Source organism: Phyllobates terribilis, unplaced genomic scaffold (assembly GCF_046119375.1).
Source record: "Phyllobates terribilis strain yellow unplaced genomic scaffold, ASM4611937v1 Scaffold_2__4_contigs__length_985480577, whole genome shotgun sequence".
Classification (NCBI taxonomy): domain Eukaryota; kingdom Metazoa; phylum Chordata; class Amphibia; order Anura; family Dendrobatidae; genus Phyllobates; species Phyllobates terribilis.
The window spans coordinates 420,658,279-420,679,348 of NW_027362762.1; the positions used below are offsets into that span (position 1 = coordinate 420,658,279).

At 42.9% G+C, this 21,070-nt stretch overlaps 1 protein-coding gene across 1 annotated transcript in view; it reads right to left on the reverse strand.

Annotated features, from left to right (window-relative positions):
• Positions 1 to 21,070, reverse strand: part of LOC141213014 (uncharacterized) — a 903,379-nt gene that overhangs the window by 61,213 nt on the left and 821,096 nt on the right. Inside the window, 2 exon segments of the mRNA XM_073665145.1 lie at positions 3,138 to 3,292; positions 20,578 to 20,698. Coding sequence (XP_073521246.1) covers positions 3,138 to 3,292; positions 20,578 to 20,698 — 276 coding nt within the window.

A 21,070-nucleotide genomic window follows, 5' to 3' on the forward strand; every position in this document is an offset into this window, starting at 1 on the left:
ATTACAGATAAATCTTTTGTCACAATAGGACAGGAAATCAAAGAGCAAATAGGAATGCTATCTGACCAACATATACAGTAAGTGTTTCAATAGGAGACACAATGAAGATTGTAAACTACAAATTTATATTTTTTCCAGTGCAGATCAAACAGTGTTCTGTTTAGCCTTGTTATTCTTACCCTTGGGAATTTCTTATATAAAGAATATATGCTATTTCAAAGAAATCTATATCTACAAGAAATACAAAGCAAAACATAAAGGATTTTATGTTGGATCTTTTTATATTAATATATCATCTTTCCTTTTAATGCCTAAATGCCAACTATTATAGAAATGATCACAGTATATTAAGCTGAAGAACATCAGAACTTGTGTTATGGGGGTTCGTCCTGATCAGCAACAATTAAGCAGTAATATTAATAATAATTTTTATTTCTATACATATTCTACAGCACTTTACATTTCAGGGGGTACTTGTACAGACAATAAAGACATAACAGAGTAAACGCATAATAAAACAGATACCAAGAGGAGTGAGGGCCCTGCTTACAAGCTTACAATCTATGAGAAGTATTATTTTTTTCTATATTGCATTTATGCCTTCAATACATACAGTGGGGAAATTAAGTATTTGATACACTGCCGATTTTGCAAGTTTTCTCACCTACAAAGAATGGAGAGGTCTTTAATTTTTATCATAGGTACATTTCAACTGTGAGAGACAGAATCTTAAATAAAACTCCAGAAAATCACATTGTATGATTTTTACATAATTCATTTTCATTTTATTGCATGAAATAAGTATTTGATACAATTGAAAAACAGAACTTAATATTTAGTACAGAAATCTTTGTTTGCAATTACAGAGATCAAACGTTTCCTGTAGTTCTTGACCAAGTTTGCACACACTGCAGTAGGGATTTTGGCCCACTCCTCCATACAGATCTTCTCCAGATCTTTCAGGTTTCAGGGCTGTCGCTGGACAACATTGAGTTTCAGCTCCCTCCAAAGATTTTCTATTGGGTTCAGGTCTGGAGACTGGTTGGCCACGCCAGGACCTTGAAATGCTTCTTACGGAGCCACTCCTTAATTGCCCTGACTGTGTGTTTTGCGTCATTGTCATGCTGGAAGACCCAGCCACGACCCATCTTCAATGCTCTTACCGAGGGAATGAGGTTGTTAGCCAAAATCTCGCGATACATGACCCCATCCAACCTCCTTTCAATATGGTGCAGTCATCGTGTCCCCTTTGCAGGAAAGCACCCCCAAAGTATGATGTTTCACCCAACATGCTTCACGGTTGGGATGGTGTTCTTGGGATTGTACTCATCCTTCTTCTTCCCCCAAACACAGAGAGTGGAGTTTAAACCAAAAAGTTCTATTTTGGTCTCATCTGACCACATGACCTTCTCTCATGCCTTCTCTGGATCATCCAGATGGTCATAGATGAACTTCAAACGGGCCTAGACATGTGCTGGCGTGAGCAGGGGGACCTTGCGTGCCCTGCAGGATTTTAATCGATGATGGCGTAGTGTGTTACTAATGGTAATGTTTGAGACTGTGGTACTAGCTTTCTTCAGGTCAATGACCAGGTCCTCCTGTGTAGTTCTGGGCTGGTTCCTGACCTTTCTCAGAATCATCCTTACCCCACGGGAAGAGACCTTGCATGGAGCTCTAGACAGAGGAAGATTGACATTCATCTTGTGTTTTTTCCATTTTCTATTAATAATTGTGTCAACAGTTGTTGCCTTCTCACCAAGCTGCTTGTCTATTGTCCAGTAGCCCATCTCACCCTTGTGCAGATCTACAGTTTTGTCCCTGGTCTCTTTAGACACCTCTTTGGTCTTGGCCATGCTGGAGAGGTTGGAGTGTGATTGATTGAGTGTGTGGACCGGTGTCTTTTATACAGGTAATGAGTTCAAACAGGTGCAGTTAATGAGTGCAGAGTAGGAGGGCTTCTTAAAGAAAAACTAACAAGTCTGTGAGAGCCAGAATTCTTGCTGGTTGGTAGGTGATCAAATACTTATTTCATGCAATAAAATGCAAATTAAGTATGTTAAAATCATACAATGGGATTTTCTGGATTTATTTTTAAGATTCTGTCTCTCACAGGTGAAGTGTACTTACGATAAAATTACAGACCTCTCCATTCCTTGTAGGTGAGAAAACTTGCAAAATCGGCAGTGTTTCAAATACTTATTTTCCCCACTGTATATTAGTAGACTACAAAGTTTATGAATTTCTTAGTTAAGTCTACAATTGTGACTATTTGCAGATTAGTGGGACAATGACCATTGGGGTTATGGAACTAAACTTAAATAATAACCATCATTTTATTTATTTATTTTTTTCAGAAATCAATAGTACAAGTGAACATAAGAAACTTTGTAATATATGTAATTGAAAAAATCTGCTTTTTTCTTCTCCTAGACTGATCATTTATTCTCAAAATTCTCAATTCACAGGTAAAATCTGAATTCAATGAATACAAAATTTCCCATTACTGAGATAGGAGATGACAGTTGGTGCTGTTAAAGTTCTATGGAGAACTGAAACTGTCATTCCAGAAGAAAAGGAGCAGAATGTCTTTGTCAGTCTCTAGCTCTTCCGCCTCCCCTTTCCAAAGGAACTTATCAGCACAAATTACCATTTCATATCACAGTAATAAGAAAATCTATCTTCAGTACTTACAGATTTTACCCCTGAGCTGAAAGTGAAAGTTCAATCTAGGAGGTGAAAAAAGCAAATTTCCCTGATAAGATATATTACAAAGTTGCTTATTTTCATGTGTACTATTGATTTATAAAATAAAAACGAAAATGACAATTACTCTTTTGTGTTGTGTGGCTGCATCTGCAGATACTTGTATATAAAACTGCAAGTTAGGGGGCAGACAGACAGCCGTATAACTCGTGTGATGATCGCATCGCAGTGCACGGACTGGCCGGCACCTCTCCTGACCTGAGCATGACAGTGTGATGTAATTCTATGCATCTGTCACGTTCAGGTCAGGAGAGCTGACAGTCAGTCCGAGGATTCCAATGCGATCCTCGCACGAGAAACACAGCCGTCTGTCTGCCCCCTTAGTTGTGTTCTTATATAGCTCATGTATTGTACATAATTTGACAAACTCTTACTTTATTACTGGCTTGCTTCTTGATATTTGCTTCATGGTTGATACAGATCTTTCTGATGTGGGGATACCAAGGTCTTTTAAAAAGATGGCCACCCTCTTTAGATGCCATTGTCTTACTGGCTGTGTGCACTGGATGGGGATTGTCATCACACAATTCTGGGAATGACAGATAGATAACATGAATTATAAGGGGATGGAGGAGTAACATCAGACACGTGCAAGCAACTCCTGCCCACATTTACTGCAGTCGTAATGCAAGCTAGAGTTACACTAGGTTGTCATAACAAATGTCAGTAGTTGCTCCCCCTAGTGTTTAAAAGTTGAAAATATCAAAACTTTTTAAGACATTTTTCATACTTTATACCAGTGTTTCCCAAACCCCATCCTCACGGCCCCCCACAGGTCATGATTTCAGGATCTCCTTAGTATTGCACAGGTGAGAGAATTCCTGATGCCTTGATGATACTTCAATCACCTGTGTAATACTAAGGAGATCCTGAAAACATGACTTGTGGGGGGCCGTGAGGACTGGAGTTTGGGAAACACTGCTTTATACCATTAAAAAATAAATATTTTTTATTAGAACATTAATACTTTACATTTTTCCAACTATTGATTTTTTTTCCATGAAACATTCCCTATAAAGACATGTGTCACTACCTCACATAATGAGCATAGTAAGATTGTATCTCATAAACTATGCAGCACTGAAACCATTTTGGCAACATGGAAAATTTCTAACACAACATTATCAGCATACTGTCATTTTCAAAGGGCTTCACAAGCTAAAATGTCAAAAATGTGAAGGTTTCAATAAAGATAAAGCAAAAAAAAACTTTCCTCATTCCTTTTGAGAAAAACTTTATTATGTAAAAATATAAGTAAAAAGTACATATAATTGTTATCACTGCAACCATGCTGACTCAAACTTTAAAGGGGTTGTTCAGTCTTAGGATGCAAGTCTGCAGTCACTCTATATGTCTGCAGACTTGTAAATCCTCACATAGCATGCACTGCACACTGTGAGTATTCTCCGGTGTTGGCACCAGGAGCGGCAGGTGTGTGAATTATGAAATTCATAAGGGCTTGCTCACACGAGCATATAACATGGCCAGGTGCAATGCGATAAAACATTGCCTAGCACTCGGTCCACTGTTATTCTATGGTGCAACTCAGATCTGCGATTACTTTCTCATGCCGATTCAAAAAGTGCAGAAGTGGTGCACGTGTTTCTAGTATACTTTTCCCATGCCTCCCAACTTTTGAAGAACAGAAGAGGAACAGAATTTTGGCCACACCCCAATCCACGCCCATATACCATTATTTTCTACCCTGGCAGGCGGAGTTGTCAGAGGGGCACTGGTAGTGAGGAATATTCAGCAGACGCCCGAGACTGCAGGGCGCAGACCCAAATCCGAGACTGTCTGCTGTATCCAGGACAGTTGGGACTAAAGATGAGCAGATTGATTCACGGGTCTCTGGTCCAGCGTGCAAGTCAGTGCTACTTCTAACCTTCAGGCGTTCCTTTTGATTAGCCATGACTGGCGGAACGTCATCTGTGCGTCCTGCTCATCTCTAGTTGAGACCTGTGGATTTATTTTTGTTCACTCATTCAGCAGACAGAACTTTCTCATCTTTATGTAGTTTCACTACATGACATTTGGCTTTTTTGTGTCTGTAAGGCCGTGTTCAAACGTTGCAGAAATACTGTGTTTTTTGCTTTCAGCACCAAAATTACACAATAAAAATCTTCAGGTGCAGATGTGAAGCTGCATTTTTAATGTGTTTTTATAGTACAGAAAAGTTTTGATTCTGCACTTAAAAAAGTAACTGCAGTTGTTGACATGTTTTTTTTAAAGCTCCACATAGAAGACAAGAGAGAAAAAAAGCACCAAAACAGCACAGTTCAGCTATATCCTTAGGCGCAGTTTACATGAAATCACATCCACTTTGCATGGACAGTTAAACACAGCAGAATTCTTGTGCAAAAAAGCAGCAGAAAATACGCAGCATTTACGCTACATGTGAACAAGGTCTAAATATCCAAGCAAAGTGTATGTAATTCCATGAAATCTCCGCACTCTGTGCGTCTAAAGATGCTGCTGTACTCTGGTTTTGGTGCATTTTTTCGCTATAGGCTTCTTCTGAAATAAAAAAGTAAAAAAAATAAAATATATAATTTCATTTATGCAGAGACATGTGGCCCCGACCCCCGAGGAAGAGGAGCTACAGAATGAAGTAAACATCTGAGAGAAGAGAAGTTCAGAGTTCACCGTTCATAGAAGCCAGGACAAAATCTCTGATGTGGCGGGACTGAGACCTCAAATCGAGACAGTCCCGCTGAATCCGGGACGGTTGAGAGCTATGCTTTTCCTATGATTGTTCCACTACTGATTTTGGCTTATAAATACTGAGGTAAATTGCTGACCAAATACTGAAAGTGTAAACGTATTTTTCTGGAAGATAAATTGTTTTGTTTTTTTAAATAATCTATGAATAATCTATGAAAAAAAATCAACTTAAATATTAGGAAAAAATATTTTTTTGTAAAAAAAAAAAAAAAAAAAAACATTTTCAGAATTCTCAATAGAACATTTGACTTTTAAAACCTTAATATCATTAAGGCTTAAAATCTGTAAAAGTACTGAACATAATTAGCATTTTTTAATTGATTTAGATATAGCATTTAATAGCGGTAAGTTATTAAATGCAATGAGATGCAGTCAGAGCTTCTGTACGTCACACTGTTTCATTTTAAGAGAAAATGCAAAGTATAAAATAGATTAGAATGTAAAGCAGTACATATATGCCTCATTTACCACTGCAGATGTCAACAGGAGCTTAGATTAGCATTTCTCTTATTCTGCCGAGCTGATCATTTTTTGCTCTCTACAGTATTTCCCAGAGGGTTATGTTTGTGCTGCTGGGGGCACTAAAGGCCTAAAGGCAGTTGTTGCATGATTGAACATTATCCCTTTACAGCACTGAACATAATCTTTCTGGATGGCAGTGATTGCTTAGCATTCAACCCACAGGCTTCCAGTCTCATTTGCTATATGTAAGCAAAGAAAATATGTACTTTATGCATGTATGCTCAGATAAGCCAAGAAGAACAAAAACACTTAGTGGATTTTAGAATATACAGAAGCGCTACATAAAAATGGATTACCTCACCTCTTGTAAGGAAAGGTCACATTTCATGTCATTTTTTTTACCTAACGTATCCATAATTTGTTTTTAACAGACACGTGTGCACCTAAACTATATTATCCGGAAGGGCATTGAATCTTAGGCACTGCAAGAGCAAAAGTGCTAGATAATAAATACCATTATAACAGATAGCCATGACTATTATACTAGATTAGAGTCTAAACTACATGTTAAGAATATATTAACATGTGTTAGATTTGTTGCATAAAATTCTGCTACTGTCCCATTCATCTGAATGAGACCTTAAAGCACCATTCCAGTGTTTTTCTTTATGACAGCGCTGGAGTGGTGTTACTAATTAAAGTTACCAGCCCATAGTATTATACTCACCAGCCACTGACTTAATTTGTTACCAGCGCCGCTTTGGTCAGGCTCCAGCAGTTTGTGAGCTGCCGGATGGCTCCAGTGTTTGATGGGTGATCTGGAAGTCACTGCTCAGTGTAGATCTATGAGGGCCAGAATGAGACCAGAACAAGGATCTCATAGACTTTCATTGAGAGCTTGCGACCAATACTGCTGACTTCCTGTCAGAAGTTGCAGTCACAAGATGGCGGTCTGGGACCGGAGCGACGCCGGGAAGAGCTGAAGATGGCAGCTGGTAAGTATATTGCTAGAGTAAGAGAACTTAGATTAGAAGCACCATTCCAACACTTTAAGAAATCCATGGAGTGGTGCTTTAAGAAAGACATGTGCTTCCCGCAAAAACAATCTTATTATGACATATCAAATTGATTTTCAGTTGCAAAAATTTTAGAAAAAAAAATCTGGCACATGTGTATATACCCTGAATGTTGTTTTCCTAGTATCCCATAATTAAGCTATGTTAATTAAAGAAGCACTCCCATCGTAGTTTCTATCCTCTTAATATATTGTAATCATCATATTATATAGCACTGTGTATTTATAATCACTCATTTTGCCTTTCTACCCAGTAAATTCTTTTCTTTTCTCTGCTCTATGTAGAAACAGGAAGTCTCTTTTCCCTGCATAAATCATCCCCTTCTTCACCTCTTGATTCAGCTGCTTCCTCCTCCCCTCTGCAAGGGACTTTAGTAGTGACTCTTAACTCATGCAGGGAAAATAGACCTCCTGTTTCTACATAGAGATAAAAGAGATTCAGCTAGTCGGTTTTTGATCACATGATGTCACAGATTTAATGCAAAAGAGTTGTCCACTGTCTATGAGTGGATCTGAAAATAAGCTGGTAATTAAAGTTATTATGCTTAGGTTGTAAATTAATTCTTAGAGTTTCCTTTTAAAAGCAAAGGTTAAAAAAGTGCAAAATAGTGGTGCAAGTGTATACCTGTTAAAGAAGCATTCCCATCAAAATTTTTATCCTCTTAATATATTGCAGTCTTCATATTATATAATGCTGTGTACTTACAATTGCTCATTTTGCCCTTCTACCCAGCTAATTCTTCTCTTTTCCATTAGGTCTATGATATCACATAGTAAAAAACATACTAGCTGAATCCTTCTACATTTTATGTAGAAACAGGTCATCTCTTTTTCATGCATGAGTCATTGCAAAAGTCATAGGCGGGGGGAGGAGGGAGAAGGTGTGTCAGAGCTGAAGAGGGAAATGATAAATGCAGGAACAAGAGACTTCCTGTTTCTACATAGAGCAGAGAAAAGAGAAGAATTAGCTGGGTAGAAAGGCAAAATGAGCAATTGTAAGTACACAATGCTATACAATATGATAACTGCAATATATTAAGAGGATAAAAACTTTGATGGGAGTGCTTTTATAATAGAAGATGTGCATGTTGGCATCCTATGTCACAATGATGTTGCGGGAGCAAGCATTTTTGGAATTACAGCACCCGATTCTTTTGGTTCCACAGATGAGTCACTGCCACCGCCAAATAGGAAATTATTAACAAATGTAGGCTAATGTGTGTATGAGCAAGGGTACTATAGTGGGTGCAGGGTCTCTGGAGCTCAAAGAGGCCCGAAGGTCCATTTGCTCCATATGTGAACCCATGCTGTTAAAGACAGTGATATTTAGAGGCCCTGTTGGAGATTTTGTATGGGGACTTACCAACTTCAAGTGAGGTATTCTATATCCTAAGTTGTTGGTCTTTATACAAGACATGTAGACTGAAAATATTGATTGCACAGTATAAAAAAGAACAATTAAATGGTTTTATTAAGTCAATCTGTATGTTTTACATGATTTGCAGCAAGCAGTTATTTCAGTGAGAAAGCAATGCAAATTACCTTCTTCTTGTTGATATTTGACATTTCATTTTCAAACCTCATTTAGATGCAAGCACTTTATTTACATATGAAATACTTCTCCTTTCTAGATTTCCCCCAAATGCTTAATTACTTAGCTTAAATGTGAACAAACATGAACATTATCTTTCATAATGCATTCACTACTTCTGCTTGTTTGCTGATAGAGGAGATAACAGATGGGTATTTTAGTAGAACAGCGACTGATGTGGAAAAGATTATACAGCTATGCCATCCCAGATATTTCTATGCATGATATTGAAAAGCTCAAAGCAAAAGAACAGACTGATAGGCTGAGCTCCAGGAAGCTGCAGTGAGACAGGACACGCTAGAAAGAAAAAAGCAGAGTTATTATAAATGTAACGGAGTAGAACGTCAGCTGTTATGTCCTGTGTTCTGGAAAGAGATCACAATACAAATGTTCCAGAGTTTTACAGTAGTCAATGCTGGGAGAAGATTGGTATAGGGACACTATTTAAAAAAAAAAGTATTGGGTAGTTCTTCTTTCTTATGTAGTCCCTTCATTCTCGGTATTGATAGGGAAGCAGAGAAATAAATCTTTACAATGCAGCTCACCCCAATCCAATTTGCTTTACCATTTGATACGAGCTCAGCTTGAAAGCAGTCACATGTGCTGATCGTGTTTGTAGAACCCGAAGCAATACTAGAATATTTTTTTCACTAAAATATTGATAGGGACCTTCAATAGATACGAACGAATATTTTCGAGTGGAATTGACTTCTACTTGAATATTACAAAAAAGCATATTTGCCAAATTACGGATTTTTTGTATTTTGCTTTTGCGGGGCTGCTGTCTGCCATTTTGCTGATCTGTAGAGGTCCATCAAATGTTAAAAAAATAAAAAAAACAGTTCTGCTCACCATACCGTTCACCCCTCTGCTCCTCACTGTCCTTCGTTTGGTTCTCAGAGCAGCTTCTTATCATTGCTGCAGAGTGCTGATTTCTCGTTGTGACATTGTAATCTTACAGGCTTTCGCAGAAACGTCCGGAGCCTCATCAGAGCCAGAAGTGACGTCACCGCTCATTAATCCAGCTCTGTCCTTGTGTGAACCGGCGCCTGTGAACTGAGGTAAGCTTACTGATGTCACCTCAGTTCACAGCGGCTGGGTCTCACAGAGTACAATGTGAGACCCGGCAGTGGCTGCTGCTCCAGTCTATGAAGCTTCATTCTCTGAATGGAGCTCCATATATTGGATGCAGAAGACGGGGATCATTGTGGGAATTCCATTTGGATTACGGTTGACCGGTGTAGTTTATTTATTTTTTAATAAATGGGTGAAAGAGGAAAATTGTTGGAGAGTTTTTTTTTCAAATAAAGATTTTTTTCTGTGTCTTTTTTTCTATTTTTACTTGCTGGGTTAGTAATGTGGCTATCTGATAGACGCCTCTCCATTACTAACCAGTGGGCTTGATGTCAGCGGACATTACACAGCTGACATCAACCCCACAATCCCATTACCCTGATTGACAACGCACCAAGGCAATCAGTAAGAGCCGAGGCTAAGCGCCATCTAATGGATGTGCCATTTCTGGGGTGGCTGAGGGCTAGTCTCATTAGACTGGGAAGGGGCCTATTATTATCAGCCCACAGTTGTCTGCTTTGCATTAGCTGGTTATTAAAAATAGGGGGAGGGCCCCGCATTATTTTTTTTTTAGGGTCCCCCCTCCATTTTTAATAACCAGCAAAGCCAAAGCAGGCCATGAATATTGGCCCCTTCTAAGTGACGCGCCCCCTGGGACATATTCCTTTTTGAGGGGAATACCCGGCACCGGATCAGATGGGGGGTTGTAGTCTCCGAGCGGCTGTGACCCGGTCCCGTGCCCAGGGCGTCAAGCTCAGTGTTATGTGGCAGCTTTACAGATGTTACTAAAGTTCTTTTGTGTCGACTACGCCACCCGTTGTGATGCGGTCACTGTGGCCGCCGCTGCAGCAGGGTCCGCTGAGGCTGATCGTGGATGCGCAGCTTGGTGGAATAACCCCCAACGGGAGGGGTATAGCCTCAGAGGGGACAGGCGCAGAGGATGGGGGTTGTGGTGGTGCGGTGCAGCCGGCAATGAAGACAGACTCGGGTTGTGCAGTTAAGGGTGTTTACTTACTGCAGATGTTGTACTGGTCACTCCAGCTGCTAGTGACCACCCGAGCCGTGCTGCATCCACCAGGTCCTGGATCCAGCCAACCCCCAAACAAGTCCGGAGCGTGGCCCTGAGCTCTCCCTCTGTCCTTTCTTCAGCCGTCCCCACCAGGGATTCACCTAGGTCCAGCTCCCTCGGGCCTTCTTTTGGGACACCCTTGGCCCTGGGTTCCCTGACCCTGCATGTGGTGTGCCTTCGGGGTGAATGTGGTGGGTGACCGTGACAGACACTGCCCACGGTCTCCGGTCTCTGGCTGGGGATTGTTTTTGCCCCCACCAGCTTGGGTTCCGGTACCCTGATGCTGACTCCTCACCCGGTGCTCTAATTTGGGTTCTTGGGTCCCTTCAGTCTTCCCCCTCTGGGTCTTTCTCTGCTCCACTCTCTCTCTCTCCAGGGCTGCTGTTTCCTGCTCTCTGCATCAGACTTGTCCTCTGCAGCTGACTGACTCTCTGCGTCTGACCCTGATTCTAGTTGGTGCCCTCCTTATATATCCCTCTATGTGTGAGCTCAGGTGACCAGCACCCAATGAGCTCCTATCACTACCCAGACTGCTCCCCCTATCTGCCCCTACACTACATGGGATGTTCCACCCCCCTCCCACTCCAGCCAGGAACAGGCTCGGTTGTACCTGCACATTTCTAAGTGGGAGTACCGTCGGCCTGCTCCTCTGGAATGGGATGTATGTAGTGCATGCAGTCTATCTGAGCTCAGTTCCACACTCCATCCTTACCCGGGAGTGGAATATCACACCTCTGGGTTGAGGTGCAATACCCCTGTAGCAGCCGAATCCTCAGGGTGCTACATTCCCCCCTGGTAAATCACAGCATGTCCTCGGGCTGTAAGACATAAAACACCAAAACATACAAATTTTTCATATAAACATATAAAACATATAAAACATTATATATATAACATATCTTATCAGATAAAACTTTCTCGTAGACTTCTCTTGTCTCTGGTTCCTCCTCCGGACACTGTGCAATGTGTGTCCGGGAAAAGTGCGACAGTCTCTTTGAAAAACTGGTTTTCTATAAAACCGGTAGGGGCGCTTTAGGACGCGCAACTATATACAGGGGGATGTTGGCCGCTCTCAGTCCTCGGCCAGGTAGAGGGAAGGGAATGGCTGCTCACAGTCCTCAGCCTGTGGGATTAAGGGGTTAACGGGTAAACAGTTCACTGGTCCCAACGGGGACTATTTTAGCAGCAACGGTTCACTGTGCCCCGACGGGCAACTATATACAGTCTCTACTCCCGTCCTCAACGACGGCTCCCTCCTGCTTTTTCTTGGTTACCTTTGGCTCTAGTTTCAGACCCGTCCGGGTCCTCTTGTTATGGGCGCGGTGGTGTTGGCGCCCGGGTTGCCCAGGCCTTGCGGCCAGGCCTGGGGCACCTGGAAGGTGAAGGGCACCGTTAGGACGGCGGCGCCCTGGGCTACTTGGCCCTGCGACCAGGCCGGGGGCTCCGCGGAGGTAGGGGGCGCTGTTGGTATTGCGGCGCCCGGGAATTCTAGGCCCTGCGACCAGGCTGGTGGTAATTCCTGCTTTGTCACGCTCCGGGTCGAGGCGCGTGACGTCACAGGGGTCGCTGGGGCGGCTTCCGGTTGGGGCCTAGTCTGCGTCGGTGACATGGCGTTTTCGGGCACAGCAGGGGGACTTTCGGGCTCTGCGACGGGGAGCTGGGGCAGGTAAGCGGTGTCACGGCTTGGGGTATAGGCGTCCCCTTTACCTGCCTCCATGCGTTCGGCTCCCTCCTCGGCGCCGTCTCCGGCCTTGGGTCCTCCTGCGCCATCCTCAGAGGCGGTCTGCTTCCTCTTCCAGGGTAGCGTGCTCCGTTGACTGGTCTCTGGTTGCTGGGCCATCTCCCGGCTCCACTCCGCCAGTATCTCGCGCTGTACCCGGGCCATCCTCCTTGCGAGGCCCTCCAGGGCAGTTTGTGCACACTCCCGGTCTCGGGGGAGCTGCGCTAGGATCTCCGCTAGACCTAGCGGGGTTGTGGACTCTAGCAGGCTCCTGACCATCGGGTCGGTGCTGCTCTGCTCGGCTTCCGGCAGGCTCCTGGCCAGCGGGCCGGTGCTGCTCTGCCCTCCTTCCTCGGTCTCTAGCAGACTCCTGGCCAGCGGGCCGGTGCTGTTCTGCTTTCTCTCCATCTCCGGGTGAGCTCCTCCGCTACTCCTCGTTAGACCTCTTGCCTCCGGGTGCGCTCGCTCCAGACTGCTCCAAGCGACACCCATCTTTTCTCTCCTCTTTCGTCTCCTCCCACTTCGAGGGCGGTCCCGGGGCAACTCGGTGACTGTCAGCTCCAGGGGGAGTTCTTTCACGCTGACAGACACCTCCAGCATCACAGTCTCTGTTGGTGGGGGCGGTTTCCACTTTTGGCGCCATTTTCTGTCCTGGCCCACGATGGGAGGTGGCCTCTTGCCCTCCTTTGGCACGCCCATAATGGCGTCCGCTGCTCTTCCAAGGCGGGAAATCTGCGGTTTTGGCGGGAAGCGTCGCCCAGTGGCGGGAAACTCTGCAGATGGCGGGAACAAGTTGGAAATGGCGAACAATCGGCGGGAAACGACTGGTGATGGAGTCCGATGGCGTGGACCCTCCGGAACTGGCGGGAGACTTCTTTCTGAGGTAAACTTGCACTTTTCTTCAGGCACGCAGTACCCGGGTGTTGCGGGCACGTAATCCTGCCGACTACGCCAAAGTTGACGCGCCCCCTGGGACATATTCCTTTTTGAGGGGAATACCCGGCACCGGATCAGATGGGGGGTTGTAGTCTCCGAGCGGCTGTGACCCGGTCCCGTGCCCAGGGCGTCAAGCTCAGTGTTATGTGGCAGCTTTACAGATGTTACTAAAGTTCTTTTGTGTCGACTACGCCACCCGTTGTGATGCGGTCACTGTGGCCGCCGCTGCAGCAGGGTCCGCTGAGGCTGATCGTGGATGCGCAGCTTGGTGGAATAACCCCCAACGGGAGGGGTATAGCCTCAGAGGGGACAGGCGCAGAGGATGGGGGTTGTGGTGGTGCGGTGCAGCCGGCAATGAAGACAGACTCGGGTTGTGCAGTTAAGGGTGTTTACTTACTGCAGATGTTGTACTGGTCACTCCAGCTGCTAGTGACCACCCGAGCCGTGCTGCATCCACCAGGTCCTGGATCCAGCCAACCCCCAAACAAGTCCGGAGCGTGGCCCTGAGCTCTCCCTCTGTCCTTTCTTCAGCCGTCCCCACCAGGGATTCACCTAGGTCCAGCTCCCTCGGGCCTTCTTTTGGGACACCCTTGGCCCTGGGTTCCCTGACCCTGCATGTGGTGTGCCTTCGGGGTGAATGTGGTGGGTGACCGTGACAGACACTGCCCACGGTCTCCGGTCTCTGGCTGGGGATTGTTTTTGCCCCCACCAGCTTGGGTTCCGGTACCCTGATGCTGACTCCTCACCCGGTGCTCTAATTTGGGTTCTTGGGTCCCTTCAGTCTTCCCCCTCTGGGTCTTTCTCTGCTCCACTCTCTCTCTCTCCAGGGCTGCTGTTTCCTGCTCTCTGCATCAGACTTGTCCTCTGCAGCTGACTGACTCTCTGCGTCTGACCCTGATTCTAGTTGGTGCCCTCCTTATATATCCCTCTATGTGTGAGCTCAGGTGACCAGCACCCAATGAGCTCCTATCACTACCCAGACTGCTCCCCCTATCTGCCCCTACACTACATGGGATGTTCCACCCCCCTCCCACTCCAGCCAGGAACAGGCTCGGTTGTACCTGCACATTTCTAAGTGGGAGTACCGTCGGCCTGCTCCTCTGGAATGGGATGTATGTAGTGCATGCAGTCTATCTGAGCTCAGTTCCACACTCCATCCTTACCCGGGAGTGGAATATCACACCTCTGGGTTGAGGTGCAATACCCCTGTAGCAGCCGAATCCTCAGGGTGCTACATAAGCATAATAAGACCAACTCACAGCTTTCATTACTTGGCATGGCTGAGATTGGGCTGGAAGTGCCCAAAGCCTTAAAGCTTGTTGATTGGCTGCGCTGCAGCCTTTCAAGTAGCTTTTATTAGGCTGCCAAACCCGAACAGTAACACGGACATACAGTAAGAAGTCCTAGTGTCCGGTACTAATGCCAAACTTTACATTTTGGGTTCGCTCATCCCTAGTCATAAGGAAATTAGCTATCATTTAAATTATGGTTTTATATTACACATATTTTTAACATTTTTTTTTCCATATCACAAACTTTATTAATAGATAAAATTAGTAATCTTGCAATTTTCACACTGTCCACTGAGGCTATTTTAGATTCATACTTCTCGTCATTTGAGGATGGGTTTTAAGCAGGCTCCTTATTATGAGAGGCAGGATTACAACGACAGATAACACCTCTGCACACGGCTGATAAAACAGGAGCCACCAATCACAATAGGTGATGACACTGCTCTCTCAGATCCCCCTCCCTTCACAATGATCTTCCCGCATACTCATTAAATGCTTCAATACAAAAGATAGGGTCAGAGTCTGTCTGTTCATTGTGGCTAATGTTCATGTAAATTTCCTAAAACAACAGGAAGTTAAATCCTAAAAGAGCATAAGAGGCCAGTATGTAAATTGCAAGATTTATAAGAGATCTCATTTTTTGTTTTTTATAATAAAGATTGTAAGATGCAGAAAAAAAAATACCAAAATTGTAGAAAAAATATTTATTTTATACAAACATTTGATTTAAACATTAGCTCCTTTTCTGATTAAAACTTTCCTTAAAATTTTATACTGAATGTTTGTACAAGGAAGATGCTCTGTGGCACCTCTTATACTGACATTTAAGCCTATGGCATAAAAACTATGCAGAATTCCAATATCCTTCTGAAAATATAGACATTGACTATTTTACAATTCCTTAAACATTTTACATTGGGAAAGTCTCTTGCTATACAGAAGTACAGTACAGACTAAAAGTTTGGACACACCTTCTTATTTAAAGATTTTTCTGTATTTTCATGACTATGAAAATTGTACATTCACACTGAAGGCATCAAAACTATGAATTAACACATGTGGAATTATATAGTTAACAAAAAAGTGTGAAACAACTGAAAATATGTCTTATATTCTAGGTTCTTAAAAGTAGCCACCTTTTGCTTTGATGACTGCTTTGCACACTCTTGGCATTCTCTTGATGAGCTTCAAGACGTAGTCACCGGAAATGGTCTTCCAACAATCTTGAAGGAGTTCCCAGAGATGCTTAGCACTTGTTGGCCCTTTTGCCTTCACTCTGCGGTCCAACTCACCCCAAACCATCTCGATTGGGTTATGGTCTAGTGACTGTGGAGGCCAGGTCATCTGGCGTAGCACCTCATCACTCTCCGTCTTGGTCAAATAGCCCTTACCCAGCCTGGAGGTGTGTTTGGGGTCATTGTCTTGTTGAAAAATAAATGATGGTCCAACTAAACGCAAACCGGATGGAATAGCATGCCGCTGCAAGATGCTGTGGTAGCCATGCTGGTTCAGTATGCCTTCAATATTGAATAAATCCCCAACAGTGTCACCAGCAAAGCACCCCCACACCATCACACCTCCTCCTCCATGCTTCACGGTGGGAACCAGGCATGTAGAGTCCATCCGTTCACATTTTCTGCGTCGCACAAAGACACGGTGGTTGGAACCAAAGATCTCAAATTTGGACTCATCAGACCAAAGCACAGATTTCCACTGGTCTAATGTCCATTCCTTGTGTTCTTTAGCCCAAACAAGTCTCTTCTGCTTGTTGCCTGTCCTTAGCAGTGGTTTCCTAGCAGCTATTTTACCATGTAGGCCTGCTGCACAAAGTCTCCTCTTAACTGTTGTTGTAGAGAGGTGTCTGCTGCTAGAACTCTGTGTGGCATTGACCTGGTCTCTAATCTGAGCTGCTGTTCACCTGCGATTTCTGAGGCTGGTGACTGGGATAAACTTATCCTCAGGAGCAGAGGTGACTCTTGCTCTTCCTTTCCTGGGGCGGTCCTCATGTGAGCTAGTTTCTTTGTAGCGCTTAATGGTTTTTGCAACTGCACTTGCGGACACTTTCAAAGTTTGCCCAATTTTTCAGACTGACTGACCTTCATTTCTTAAAGTAATGATGGCCACTCGTTTTTCTTTACTTAGCTGCTTTTTTCTTGCCATAATACAAATTCTAACAGTCTATTCAGTAGGACTAACAGCTGTGTATCCACCTGACTTCTGCACAACACAACTGATGGTCCCAACCCCATTTATAAGGCAAAAAATCCCACTTATTAAACCTGACAGGGCACACCTGTGAAGTGAAAACCATTTCCGGTGACTACCTCTTGAAGCTCATCAAGAGAATGCCAAGAGTGTTCAAAGCAGTCATCAAAGCAAAAGGTGGCTACTTTGAAGAACCTAGAATATAAGACATATTTTCAGCTGTTTCACACTTTTTTTGTTAAGTATATAATTCCACATGTGTTAATTCATAGTTTTGATGCCTTCAGTGTGAATGTACAATTTTCAAAGTCATGAAAATACAGAAAAATCTTTAAATGAGAAAGTGTGTCCAAACTTTTGGTCTGTACTGTACATAAAATTTAATAGAGTTCACATTGTAGCTTTAACACCCCCAAAGCTTAGGGCATATAATTATTGTCTGCTATGTGTTACAGCTCCCTTATGGGTAGACTGCCCCGAGTGATTTCTTTCCCATCTTCATAGAGCTGCAGTTTCTGAGCAATATCTAATCTTGTCACAAAGAAATCAAAAAAAGAGTTGTAATATACATGGACGGTTCCTCGGTTTCATTTGGGGAAAATACTAATTAAAAGTCTAAGTTTAATACATCTAATTAGATTACTGTTCATTTATATTTTGTGATAAATATTAATCAATATAAGTCAATATACTACTTTCTATTACGAGTTGAGATCTAGCCAACAACTTTTATGTATAGCTCAGATGCATTGTTCTGCCTCCCAGCTGCTCATCGCATGAACAGTCTTCCCATTGCCTTCTTCATTTTCACCAAGACTTTTATAGTTTTGCCTTGCCCTATACATTGTTTAACCCCTTCATGACCGGAGCATTTTCCGATTTTGCGTTTTCGTTTTTTGCTCCCCTTGTTCCCAGAGCCATAACTTTGTTATTTTTCGATCAATATGGCCATATGTGGGCTTATTTTTTGCGGGATGAGTTGTACTTTTGAACAGCATCACTGGTTTTACCATATTGTATACTGGAAAACGGAAAAAAAATTCCAAGTGCGGTGAAATTGCAAAAAAAGAGCAATTCCACCGTTGTTTTTTTTTACCACGTTCACTGAATGCTAAAACTGACCTGCCATTATTATTTTCCAGGTCATTACGAGTTCGTAGACACCAAACATGTATAGGTTATTTTTTATTTAAATGGTAAAAAAAAAATCCAAAGTTTGAAAAAAAAAAAAAAAAAGGCGGCATTTTCCGAGACTCGTAGCATCTCCATTTTTCATGATCTGGGGCTGGGTGAGGGCTTATTTTTTGCAAGCTGATGTTTTTATAGATACCATTTTGGGGTAGATCCGATGATTTTATCGCCCGCTATTGCATTTTATTGCAATGTTGCGGTGACCAAAAAAAACGTAATTTTGGCGTTTAGAATTTTTTTTCTTGTTACGCCGTTTACCGATCGGATTAATTGTTATTTTATATTGATAGATTGGGCGATTCTGAATGCGGCGATACCAAATATGTGTATGTGGTTTTTTTTTTTTATTGTTTTATTTTGAATGGGGCGAACGGGGAGCGATTTAAACTTTTACAATTTTTTTATCTTTTTAATAATTTTAAAAAGATTTTTTTTACTTTTTGCTTGCTTCAATAGTCTCAATGGGAGACTAGAAGCAGCACTTGCCTTATCGGCTCTGCTACATACAGGCAATGAGCAGATCGCCTGTGTGTAGCAGATTTGCTCACTTGCTATCTGGACATGACAACTACAGGGGTCTCCTGCAGACCCCGGGCTGTCATGCCAACCCATCGGTGACCCGCGATTATGTGACGGAGTCACCAATGGGCTGGGTAAGTGACACGCTTCCGGCGCGGCTATGCCGCTGTCAATCTCTGACAGCAGCATTTAACTAGCTAACAGCCTCAGGTGGCTATTGCGGGCACATGTCAGCTGTATAGATGAGCCCGCGCTGAACTAGGGGTGATGACGTGGTGTGTACTATTACGTACCACGTCATATAGGGGTTAATACTAAAAGTAATTTTCCTGGAGCTGCATAAAGTCCTTATTGCCTTATAATTAAGGATTGTAAAAGATTAACTGAGGTAGAATTTTTCATTTCAAAATAAAGTTATATAAGCTTCTGCTAAATCATGATGATTTTTTTTCATTAATTCATTTGTCCTAAAGGCACTGGTATGAATATTAATTAACATTATGGGAATGTTTCAGTACTGTAATCAATTAGTCATGTTTAGCAAGGGGAACTGTACTTTTGGATATTCTTTCAAAACTAGCAATCCTAACACAGGAATCCAAGGAGTAACATTTCTCCTTGTGGATAGTGACATGCCAAGCCTGGCATGTCAGAGTGAGGAGACTTATATGTCATGCATGCTCCTCTGGGAAATTAAATACGCAAATTGCCTATTCAGAGAGGAAGAGGAGTTGAACTCTAGTGGCACTTATTGGAAGTAACAATCATTAGATCCCAGTTTTAAGCCTCTCACGTAGCCAAATCAGACCTCATACTTTGCACTGACGATGGTCAATACCCCGAAACACCGTATCTGCAAATTGAGATTCTGGTTTGGCTTTTATACTAGATCATATGGCAAGGCTTGTTAAAGGGTCGATATTGACTTTTAGGATTGCTACTTCCAATAGGTGGAACTAGAGTTCAAGTCTTCTTCCTATCTGAAGAGGCAATTTGAGTATTTAATTTCCCAGACAAGCATGCATACCAAATAAGTCACCTCATTCTGACATGCCAGGCCTAGCTTGTCGCACTACACAATGAGAAACGTTACCCCTTAGATGCCAGTCTTAAAGGGGTTGTCCACTACTTGGACACCCCCTTCTTGATTAAAATGTTTTGCCCTGATAAAATAAAAAAGCCCATACTCATCTCCTATGCCAGAGCCTATCCTGCGGTGTCAGCACTCGCGGTCCTGGGGCTCCCATGCTGCTGTTGTGACATGTGACTCTGGCGCCCAATCAGAGCTGGCATCACTGTCCCCGCCTTAGGACAAACTGAACATGAAGAGGAAGTAGGGCTGCAGCTGATCTCGGACTTCCTCTTCATGCTCAATTTGACAGGAGGCTGAGACAGTGACACCAGTGCTGATTGGGCACCAGCGTCATGTGTCACAACAACCGCATGGGAGCCCTGGGAAGAGCGAGTGCCGAAACCACGGGAACGGCGCCAGAATGGAAGGTAAGTATAGGCTTTAGTATTTTATGGGGGCCAACCGAGGGGTATGAACAGGGGTTGTCCAAGTAGTGGACAACTTCATTAAGCCTCTCATCTCGTTAAATCAGATCTCATACTTTGCACTGACGAGGGGCAATATTCCGAAACACCGTGTCTGTAAACTGAGATTCTGGTTTTGCTAGGGTCGATATTGACTTTTAGGATTTCTACTTCCAATAGGTGGCACAAGAGTTCAAGTCCTTTTCCTCTCTGAAGAAGTAATTTGCAATCCTAACATAGACATTTTAACCATGTGAAATCTTCATGTTACATAGTCCCTCCTAGCATTATAACTGGTTATTTATAACTTAAGTTAGTGTAAGACAGATACCGGCTACATGCTGTTCTTCAAGTGTCGTGGCTACAAAACACAATGATTTCAGAATGTGTTGCATAAGTTATTATAAAGCAGTAACTTACTTGCATGGTCTGATCCATGTACACTGGGCAGTCATAAATACCAGTGCCATCCTCCTTTGGTTTGATATTCCCAAGATATATAGGATTTATAATAACATATGGTAATGGATGTTTCCCATTCCTGGAAAAGATTGCAGAACACATAGTGAACAGTTTTACTTAACATTTACTATGATTATTAAAGTACATTTGTTAAATTCCATCATTTTGTTAAAGTTACAGTGGGTACGAAAAATATTCAGACCCCTTTAAATTTTTTACTCTTTGTTTCATTGCAGCCATTTGGTAAATTCTAAAAAGTTCATTTTTTTTCTCATTAAAGTACACTCTGCACCCCATCTTGACTGAAAAAAAACAGAAATGTAGAAATTTTTGCAAATTTATTAAAAAAGAAAAACTGACATATCACATGGTCATAAGTATTCAGACCCATTGCTCAGCATTGAGTAGAAGAACCCTTTTGAGCTAGTACAGCCATGAGTCTTCTTGGGAA